Source organism: Ceratina calcarata, unplaced genomic scaffold (assembly GCF_001652005.2).
Source record: "Ceratina calcarata isolate Rehan_Ccalc_2016 unplaced genomic scaffold, ASM165200v1 scaffold517.2, whole genome shotgun sequence".
Classification (NCBI taxonomy): Eukaryota; Metazoa; Arthropoda; class Insecta; order Hymenoptera; family Apidae; genus Ceratina; species Ceratina calcarata.
In genome coordinates, this window is record NW_017176301.1 from 7611 (window position 1) to 18480 (window position 10870).

At 39.6% G+C, this 10870-nt stretch overlaps 3 protein-coding genes and 1 non-coding gene across 4 annotated transcripts in view; 2 read left to right on the top strand and 2 right to left on the bottom strand.

Moving 5' to 3' along the window:
• NLG-5 (neuroligin 5) overlaps window positions 1-6170 on the top strand; it is an 11130-nt gene extending 4960 nt beyond the window's left edge. Inside the window, exons 2-5 of the mRNA XM_026816456.1 lie at window positions 361-803; window positions 3287-3560; window positions 3660-3806; window positions 3887-6170. Of these exons, the coding sequence (XP_026672257.1) occupies window positions 361-803; window positions 3287-3560; window positions 3660-3806; window positions 3887-4518 (1496 nt within the window). The 3' untranslated portion in view covers window positions 4519-6170. The remainder of the gene's footprint in view (window positions 1-360; window positions 804-3286; window positions 3561-3659; window positions 3807-3886) is intronic.
• Window positions 6171-7402: 1232 nt separating this feature from the next.
• Window positions 7403-9947, bottom strand: La (La autoantigen-like). Its single transcript, XM_018030156.2, has 6 exons — window positions 9609-9947; window positions 9084-9437; window positions 8849-8991; window positions 8691-8778; window positions 8241-8613; window positions 7403-8040 (listed from the first exon to the last, which is right to left on the bottom strand). The coding sequence occupies exons 1-6, from the start codon at window positions 9774-9776 to the stop codon at window positions 7949-7951; spliced, it is 1218 nt and encodes a 405-aa protein (XP_017885645.1). The 5' UTR covers window positions 9777-9947; the 3' UTR covers window positions 7403-7948.
• On the bottom strand, window positions 8099-8200 carry LOC113464761 (small nucleolar RNA U6-53/MBII-28). The gene has a single exon (XR_003389615.1). It is a non-coding gene; the product is annotated as a small nucleolar RNA U6-53/MBII-28 (small nucleolar RNA).
• Window positions 9948-10248: 301 nt separating the features above from the next.
• Window positions 10249-10870, top strand: part of Tctp (translationally controlled tumor protein) — a 2366-nt gene continuing 1744 nt past the window's right edge. Inside the window, exon 1 of the mRNA XM_018030292.2 lies at window positions 10249-10363. Within this exon, the coding sequence (XP_017885781.1) occupies window positions 10336-10363 (28 nt within the window). The 5' untranslated portion in view covers window positions 10249-10335. The remainder of the gene's footprint in view (window positions 10364-10870) is intronic.

Consider the following 10870-nt stretch of genomic DNA (forward strand, 5'->3'; position numbering starts at 1 on the left):
TAAAATTTTGCATGTAGCTTTTTAATAGTAATAGGAATTTATAATAACAAATTCAATACGTTAGCATTGTTTAAGTACGTAGCCTATACATCCTTAAGCCACGTTCAACGTTCCATTTATCCTTGATCAAAGCACAAGTAAGCCGCTAACCTGGCATAATTAATTCATAATCCCTGATGCTCTTATTAGCTCTCAGTTCAGCCATGAAATCATCCACACTATTATCATCACGAATATAATGATAAATAACTGGGATTGAATCAGACTTAAAAAATAATTAATACAACATATAAAGAATTCTAATAAATGAAATGATTATAAAATTAAATTACATCTAATTACATCTAATGATTTGATTTAGATTTGTGCCACGTATCGGACCAGGCTTACCAGTGGACCAAAACAATCCCGATCCAGGCCTGGACATGGAGAGGGTCAGCGACACGTTCATCAAGGTGCCTCTGATCCTCGGCGTGTCCACCACAGAGTCGAACCTCGACTTCAACGAGAACGACATCGAATTCGGTTTCGAGGAGAAGGACCGCAACCGCATTCTACGCACGTTCATCAGAAACGCGTACGTCTACCACTTGAACGAGATATTCTCTGCGGTGAAGAACGAGTACACGGACTGGGACAAGCCTGTTCTCCATCCTATTATTATAAGAGACTCGACGATGGAGGCGCTTAGCGACGGCCACACCGTCGCACCGCTGATGAGGATCGCCTTTTATCACGCCAGAAGGGGTGCCAAGACGTACTTCTATCACTTCAGTCATCAAACGAAGGACAGCGGCATCAAGGTTCGTCATTTATCTCTTATATAAATCCGATTTCAGTTGTTATCAATTGAAGATTCCTTCTCATATTTATTCGTTCATTCTTGAAGAAATTAAACCTTGTTATTTTAAACGAGGTATCTTTTTATTTAGAACATAAGTCGTCTGTGTCATTTACTATCTTCATTCCTGTAAATGCGGAGAGAGCAGCGGATGAAAGGATCTGACTTGGCACCGACGTTTATGTGAAGAGTCGCAAATAAACCGGGGCTTCTTTCATAAACTTGTTCCTCGTGTAACTGTTCTTCTTTTTTATTCCCTTTGATTCTTCGTGAAATTTCTTAAGTACACGTTCTTCCTCCCGGAGAGATGCGACAGTGGCACGCCAGTTTCCGAGTTGACGCAAGCGGCAAGCGGCTTAAGTACGAGTTAATTTTGCATAAAATTATACGCACAGAGAGTTAAGTCTGGCCCGAGTGTCTGCGTTATTTTTGGCGACGTAACCGTCTCGAGGAATTTAACTCTTGTATTTCCATTCTGCTCCCATTTATTCAACAAGAATAATAATCCACGGTTGTTGTCTATTATTCTTGAAAATAATAATTTATAGCTGAGTTTTTTTAAATAATATTCGTGGTACAATTATTTTTATTCAGTGTCGATTATCTGTGTTAATTCTACTGTGAAAAATCAGTATTATCAGATCAGCTGATGCAATCAGCGGTGCCTTGAACTTCTGGGATCGCCCGGAAAGAAAATCAGGGGATCGGGGATTGCGTCGCGCTTAATTTACACTGGCGGTGGCTTCTGGGTAACGCGAATGTCCCACCAGCAAGGTTCTTGGGGCGTTTGATTAAATCAGTAGCTTCATCGCGAAATCATGGGCAGCGGTTAACGGGAGACACCAGTGGAGGATTCCTGGCCGGGAGGAGAATCGATGCCAAGGAAACGGAAGATTGGAGTGGCAATCTGCGCGTACGGGAACCTCCAGTGCTCCGCTATTAAATTAACTGGCACGAACCAACTTTTCCATCTTCCTTTGTGTTAGACGTAAAATTTAACTGTACCGAAGAATAAGCTACTTCCTTCTTATCAGATAATTGGGACCGAGTCCTCTACAAATATTTAATACGATTATTCATGCATACATTGTAAAAAAATGATCATAAATTTATAGAATTATTAAAAATATATATATATAAAATATTGACAATAATATAGAATCGTTATTACATTGACTTGTACTCTGCATGTAATGTAATGTATGCGCGTAAGTAGAACAGGTCTATCATTAATCAGACAAGTACGAAAACCGTAAGATACTGATTGAATTTCTAAGAATTCTGATCTCTATCTGAATTTTATTTATCCCGTTTAGTCTTATATTGACTAATTTGTTTTTTTCTAAACGTTGGACGTTTGTGTTTCGAGAGTCAAAGGTGTGGCAACTTGAAGTTAACAAGTTTCACCTGCAGGCCATAGTTAATAACGATTCACTGCGTTTGCTTGCCGCAGTATGACCAGCTGTGTACGCACAAAGCGAAATTTAATTAAACGGAGATCAGGTCGCGGGCTCGCGGCCCGTGGTTAGGATTAACAAGTCCCTCTATTAAAGTCGATCCTTCTTAATTCCGATAAAATCAATAATTCAATTTAACATAATGTACTATTAATTAAAATTTCAGATGTGTCGATAAAAGTCATTTTATAATAAATATTCAAGTACATGTTGAAAAATATTTGAGGGGAGGAATTTTAATTGTATTAGTGAAGTGATAATCGTTGGCTTCCAATCTTTTTCTACTATTTGCCAAAAGCTGTTTTCGTATTTGCGACACAGCACGTATTTTATTTTCAAATTCCTCATTTGAATACCGTAACACGTTCCGTCACATTAAAGGAGCTTTGCCTGAGTTTGGCAACGAATTTAACAGACTAAACGGCTGATCCATTAGACGATGCGATTCGAGGATTGCAAGACGTCGGACTACAGATTCGCCGGTAGTATGCTAATTCACCGTTCGCTTCTTCGGAATGTATGCACACACACACACATACACACACACACACCTCCGGTACCGACCGGATCCACTAGCATCTGGTGGATAAGGGCATCCGGGGCCGACGGTCGACACTTAAGTCGGATATCCCCTTGCTTGTGCAACGAATTAACGGGATTTGCATCGCAACTCGCCGTTTGCCGGAACACAAACAAAATTGGCCGCGTACCAGCACGATACACACCGCTCCGCAATTACAATTATTGAGTAGAGCGCCGGCCCGGCGAACAGGTCGGCCCGTTGTCCCGTCGCTGCTCAGCCACCCTCAAAGAGGAATTCCATCGCCGTATAAAATCGCTCGATCGAGTCGTAGCATTTTCTCTTTTAATTTCGTGCTGATCCAGTTTCGAAATCGAACGATTTTTATCTAAATAAAATATGCAATGAAGACACATATAATCAGAATTTAATCTGTTTTTCTTAACAATGGGAATTGTTTTGTTTCAGCGTTTGGGAAGCATTCGTGGCGAGATGATACCGTACATTTTCGGGTTGCCGTTGGTCGCCGGAGGAGCTTTCATCCCCCGGAATTATTCTCGGCAGGACCAGGGGGTGGCCGAGGCGGTCCTCACGTTCTTCACGAATTTCGCGAAGACGGGCAACCCGAACGAGCCGCACAAAATCGAGTCGGTCGATTACGGGTTACCAAAAGAAAAAACGCGGTACCATGGCTTGACATGGGAACAATACGAAACTGGCACTCAGCAGTATCTCACGATTGGTAAGCACGACGTTAATTTCTATACAATACAATATTCATTACAATAGAAATGCATTCCGCATAAATAACACATTTAATGAGTATAATTAATTTTTCTAGCGATGAAACCGAAAATGCGGAGCCATTATCGGGGACATAAAATGGCAGTGTGGCTGAATCTCATTCCACAGCTTCACAGACCCGGGGACGACGACGTTTCCATGCGGCATCATCATTTCCGAGAACGAGGCGATCATTTTTACGCAGGTGAGAAACAAAACTCGCATCCACTTTATCACTCTCACTCATCTGACTTGCACTTATCCTCTTTAAATGGACTGTCGTAGGACCAGTTCGGGACGAATGGTACACACCGTTGCCCCTCGTAGGAACGACCAAAACCAGCGGTTCGTCGACGACGGCGTGCAGCACTTCTACGAGCGAGGACACCATCACAGAAGACATCACACCTTTAGACGATTCCGAAGACGATGCTGAATTACTGCAAAGGCTGGCTTCCCGTCACTATTACAGCAGCACCGCAGCCCTGGCTATCACAGTAGGAATCGGTTGCATTCTGCTAGTATTGAACATGTTGATATTCGCTGGGATTTACTATCAACGGGACAGAGACAAGAAGAGAGCGGCGATGAACTGCACGCCGAATGGACAAGAATCTCTGCCTATGACCACAAGGTCGTCTATAAAGGGTTCGGACAGCCCCAGGCCTGAACCTCCACCGTCGTACACTACTTTAGCTAGGAGTCCTTCTATCCAAGAACAGATTCCACAGAGCCAACAGTCGGAAGTGGACGAACAGTGTAGGAACGAGCAAAAACCTGGCCATGGGACCAGTAATGCTATACACAAGGACCCTGTGCCTCCGAAACCACCCACGAGAACCACTAGCTCTTTGAGCACCGGTAGCGGCACGAATACGATCAAGAAACGCGTGCAAATACAGGAGATATCTGTATAGCATTAGGGGTTGCCCCCAGAGGGCAACTCGAAGAGTAAGAAGGTGAGTTTCGTGGATTACGAGGCGGTAACTGAATCCAAATTCTAAGCAACTCGCCTCGATGATAATAAAACGGGACGAGTGGTGAAATTTGATGATGGCAAGTAGAATTCTAGTGGGATATTGGGACTTTGATAATCGTACCGACGGGCGTTCGATGGTACTTTAAAAAGAAATGACAGTGAACTTTAGATGGACGTGCAATTATTCGTTAAGTAAATCTTGAATCACTCCCATGCGTAAACACTGCGGTATAATTACACTGCCATATGTTGCGAACGGTGGTTTGAACTTCACTTAAACGAGTGTTCCTTCATTGTGCGAAACATCTGATTAAGAAATTGTGTACTTCGAGAACGATTCGCGATCGGTCGGTTTAAGTCCGGTTAATTGATTTTATACTAATTGAAATCCGACTTGCAGTTCTCAGTTCACGGTACCATTACTTTTGAATGAAACAAATGATCAGAGGTGTGGATTAAATCGAAGTTTAAGAGAGGAACATGAAAATTCGTGAGCGAGCGCAGTTCCGAAAAATGTGTTCTCACGGCGATTAGGGAAAAGTCCTGACGGGAGATCGTCTCGCGTCTTTTCTATTCCGACTATTGAAAGTTGTGCTCGGATTCGCACGGATAATCAATTTAGGTAACGCGATTACAGTAGAAGATCGTATAGTCGAGAAAGTGACTTCTATATTTTAAAAGGGATGTGCAAGTTCGAGATTCGCATTGCTCACATCATTGTTTATTGCAAGCGTGTGCTCAAGGCGTAATCGTAAAGCCGAAACCGTTGAATAATAAACTAGACTCTCCTTTCCGACCAAGTAATCTAAGGCGAGATTACGCTATTCGCACGTTCTCCGTGCAAGTATCATTCATCTCCGTAGGATAATACCTCGAACTGAATCTGACGTCGTTTAAAAAAAATTGCAACCTTCCAAACGAATAGCGTATTTAAAAGATTCGTATTTTTTGCCGATACGCACTTTAAATAGTCTCTAATTCTTCACGTCCTCAATCTCGTTTATTCTATTTCTTTTCAAATATACTAAATCTGAAACGAGAATCTCTATTCGATCTTTATAGAATTTAGTGTCGGAACCAAGAGTTGTTAACATATTTTCGGTCATAGCGTTTTTCTGAATTCTCGAATCTTAAAACATTCATAATCCAGACTGATCATCGAGACTACAGTCGTTATGCTAAGGTAAAAACTCTTCCTAATAAGGAAATCAACCACGAATTTCAGCGGACGTGTATAAAAAAAAAAAGGGATAAGAGTCTGTTTGATATAGAGGAGTCTATCCAATCGATTGTACGCATTTTCCGAACCGAGGGATGTGTATGGGTACGATTAAACGTAACATTGTAATTTAGGTAGCAATCATACTATGCACGGTGTCGCGTAACTGTACTATCGATTTCGATCATTTCCAATAATGTGAAAGGGTGACGAGGTGAGGCAACATGGTTCAAATCGCCAGCACTTTGTAACTGTTCGTTAATTGTGTGAACGGGATTATCGAGCACGTACCAGTGAAATTTAAATATAGTAGATTAGACCACCTTTGTAAATTTCACTGTAAAACAATAAAACGCTGATTTCTAAATACATACGAGCTTCCGATTTCTATCATTTCCTTAACTAAGAGTGCGGGGATGGTATGATTGAGCACCCAAATGGGAGATTCGAAAGCGAATGGGAGAAAAAATATTAATAGAACAATTTTTCTTCCTATCGCTGAGATAGAAGACAGAATCTCATATAAAGCAACTTTTTCCTATTTTTTATGAGTTAAATAAAAATACATTGGATGCTCGGTCTAAAAAAAAAAAAGGGATAAGAGTCTGTTTGATATAGAGGAGTCTATCCAATCGATTGTACGCATTTTCCGAACCGAGGGATGTGTATGGGTACGATTAAACGTAACATTGTAATTTAGGTAGCAATCATACTATGCACGGTGTCGCGTAACTGTACTATCGATTTCGATCATTTCCAATAATGTGAAAGGGTGACGAGGTGAGGCAACATGGTTCAAATCGCCAGCACTTTGTAACTGTTCGTTAATTGTGTGAACGGGATTATCGAGCACGTACCAGTGAAATTTAAATATAGTAGATTAGACCACCTTTGTAAATTTCACTGTAAAACAATAAAACGCTGATTTCTAAATACATACGAGCTTCCGATTTCTATCATTTCCTTAACTAAGAGTGCGGGGATGGTATGATTGAGCACCCAAATGGGAGATTCGAAAGCGAATGGGAGAAAAAATATTAATAGAACAATTTTTCTTCCTATCGCTGAGATAGAAGACAGAATCTCATATAAAGCAACTTTTTCCTATTTTTTATGAGTTAAATAAAAATACATTGGATGCTCGGTCTATTATTTTTACAACGAATACCCTTGGAAGAAGCAAAACGTAATTTTTATTACTACTCTAAAATCGTAGTATTACCTGTCAGACTTCGGGGTTTCTTCCAACTTTGTTCGAAACAGTCCAATAGAATCCAGACTCTCAAAAGTGTCGAACTACCTAAGATTGCGGGTTTGGGTCAGCCTTGGAATAAAACGGAAAGTTGTATTTATTAGTACTATAAAATCGTAGTATTATCCGAGAAAATTTTCTCTGTTGTATTATATTGTCAGACCTCCGGGCTTCTCCCGACTTTGTTCGAAACTATCGCGGTCCCATAGAATCCGGATTCCCGAAACTGTCCAACCACCTGAAATTTTGGGAGATTTAATTAGGACTCTGGAATCGTATTATAATATCAGAACTCCTAGTTTCGAGACTGTCCGCAAAATTCGAATTCCCGAAAATTGAGAACTCTATCAGTGATCAACTAGATATGTTATTTATTTTTTCCAGAAACAATGTATTTAATAACTCTACGGATACAACTTAAAACACTGTTTTCTTCGTGGTTGGACGATCTGCCTACAAGAGAAATATAGCACTCCTTACAATCACTTTGAAAGTCTATCAGGTTTGTCATTTCACTTGCCACGAGATCAAACTCTCCTCACAACATGATCTTCCATGATACACGAACACTCATCAGCTTACGAAAAATATTAATCTGACTATGATTCTTAATATTCTAATCGATAAACGATTAGTGTTGGTCAAGTTACATACACGTCGCTATGAAATATACATCTTACAAGTATAAACGGAATTGTACTCTTATCTCCTTAAATAATAGACACTGCTTAAGCGTAACGAAAAATATGCTTGTAAAGTAGATGCCTACTTTAAACACATAGCAGTGTAACGATCTTGTTTTCTTTTTCTTTTTTATACATAAGTATGTGTCTTATAATAAAAATATGGTTGATATACACGTATAGTGGAGTAAGTGCAGCACAGATTTTTGATTGCTCAATGACTCTCAAGGGCCGTCTTCTTAGAAGCCACAGGATCGTTGGTATCGCTGTTACGCCTTTTCCTTTGACCCCGATGCGAGTTGCGACCTGTAAAATAATTTCGAGATCTGTTTACTCTTATTTTAATCGAGCGCGTGTTATTCTTAGTTTTCAGTGAATTCAGTATAATCGAGAGATTTAACTCATCGAAATCCAGAAATGAAATATTCTGATCTCTCGGTATTAGCATGGCAAGACATCATTACAAAAATTCTAATTTAGAAGTTTAAAATTTTTATTATACGAACCTTTCTTTCCTTTCTTTGCTTTAAGTTTCTGCCAGGCACTGGCCATCTTTTCTTTCGTCTTCGCCAAGTATTTCTCTTCTTCTTCGCCCTCCAGTACGCGACAGACAACTTCCTTGTCATTAATTAATACTTTGCTGTCTGTCATTTTATCAATTATAGTCTTCGCAGCATTTTCCCCTTGCAGGCGAACCCAGCCTTCTTTATCACCCATCTTAAAATCGACGTACGCGATATTAGCACCTAGTTTCCCTAAATTCTCTTTAATAGCCTCCCAAGTACATTCCTCAGGTACATCAGAAAAGTGCATTATGCTACCCTTCGGCAATTCCTTCTCATCAACTTTAGTCGTTTCATCGCCTTCAGCCTCCGCAGTCTTAAATCAAATGAAAAATGACCAAATACAGACGACTGATATAATAAATAAATTGTATTATAGTTTATCATACTAACCGAGTCTGCCTTCATTGATTTCGTCGTCGTCGTCTTCTTTTGCCTCCTTTCTTCCCTTTCCTGTGCCTTTTCCAAGGTATAGTCCACTCTATATTTTTCATACGATTTTAATATATTTCTAATTATCTAATCATAGTTTCTTAATGAAATTCACTTACGACCACTTTTTAATCAATTCGGTATCCCCGTATTTTACCGACTCCCTGGCCATGAAAGCTTTCGCATCTTCTAACGTTTTGAACTGTACGAAAATAGATCCTTTGAACTGCAGCTTTTTATCCTTATCTTGGTACTTCCTCATCTAATCAAACAAGAAAACGGTCTGAAAACACTTCTTCTCAAGTTTCCTCGTATTTTTTTAAAAAAATGGATAGTGGAAGTCACGATACATACAACAATATTCTCAAATGGTTCGAAATCTTTGAAGAATGCCTTTAGTTTCTCAATATTAGTATCTTGTAATGGAAATCCTTTCACATAAGCTGTCTTAGCTTCTTGTGCCTTTCTATATTCCTCATTGTATACTGGCAATGGGTGGTTTGGAGAGCGACGGATTTTCTTTTTATCTTCCGATACTTCCATCAGATCGCTTGATTCAATCGCTTTCAGTATTACGTCAGCGTCTTTACTCATGGAGGCTAACATTTTGAAAGTTAACATCACACTCATTGGTACCCAACCATTGTCCAGCTTCGTTTGCTCTATGAGAAATTTATCCCTGTGCATGTTTACGTCTCCAAAATAGAACTGCAAACATTTCCAGGTCCCGCAAAATTAATGAACGATCGATTTTTATTTATTTTATACAGAAGAATTCAATTTCATAGTGAATGTATATATATGTTATATGCTATATAAGCGGCCGTAAACACGGCCATTTTATTGCTAGACTCGATCAGCTATTTTATGTAATAATACCTCGATCTGATTTTTGATCTTCTCCAACAGTTCGGCGGACGGTTCCTCGGCCGGTTTCTTCGCGGCATCTTCTCCGTCCTTGGCGACCGGCTTCTCGGTCTTAACGTGACCGTCAACAGCGTCGTTCGCCGACGTTTCTACTTTAGCCTCTGCTTGCCCGTTCTCCATTTTCGTCACTTTGTACGCGGCGTGTGTACTCAACAAAACTCTTATTATCCTCGAAGTCGTTCGAGACGTAAAACAAAATCAATTTGTTAAATAGAAAAACGCACTCAAAATAACATCACGCACACGTGTCCTCGTTTCATGAATACCGGAAGTAGAGTGACTTCAGGCCGCTAGGATTGCGAATTGCGAGGGTGCGAGGAACGACGCGCGGAGGCGCGCCCTCTACACAATGATAAATTACGACGCGTCCGCATGAATAAGCGTTTGAATTTGAAATTGTAAAAAATGCAAATATAAAATAAAAAATGCAAGAATTATAGCTAATTGATTATTAGAATTATGTCATAATTCAATGCTCAATTAAAAAACGTCTGTTAAAAGAAGATAGACTCTTCGCATAACGGAACTTTAGTTCCATTGTGTTGGCGGAGTGGGAGACGCCGAGAAACGCAGTGAAGTAGTTGTAACTTCGACACTGCACTCCCTTCCTGTCCGCTCTTTCAGGGTGACTGAGTGTTATTTAGTGTAGCTGTAATTCAATCTTTCTCCATCTTCCACCATGAAGATCTACAAAGATATTTTCACCGGTAAGTACATGCAGAATATCATTAAATGTCCTTCTGTATTTATATTTTTCCAATAATTCTTATATTCATCGAGAAATAAAATGATAAACTCGAAGACGGCTTCGGCAGTGACGTTTCTTTCACGAGGGCCAGTTCCGATAATAATAACTATGTGATTGCTATATCTCTACTATTTAAATAGCGTACATTTTAAATAAATTATGAAAAATATTTTTAACTCGATTCCGTGTAGCAAAATCGTCGTAGTATTTGAATATTTAATATCCTAGCTTGTAACCTCTCCATATGTTCTTAGTGACTCATTGTATCTGAAATAAAAGTCTATTACAGTGAATTCACGTTTATTCGATCTGATTAATAATTCTCCGAACTCACATGCGACCTTTTGTTCAAACTACGATCGAGTCATAGTTACGGTTAGTTGTACCAATTTCGTTTTCTCATAGCAGACAAAGTAAGAATTGTGAACAGCAGTAATTTAAAATAAAGATACATTATAGTAGAATT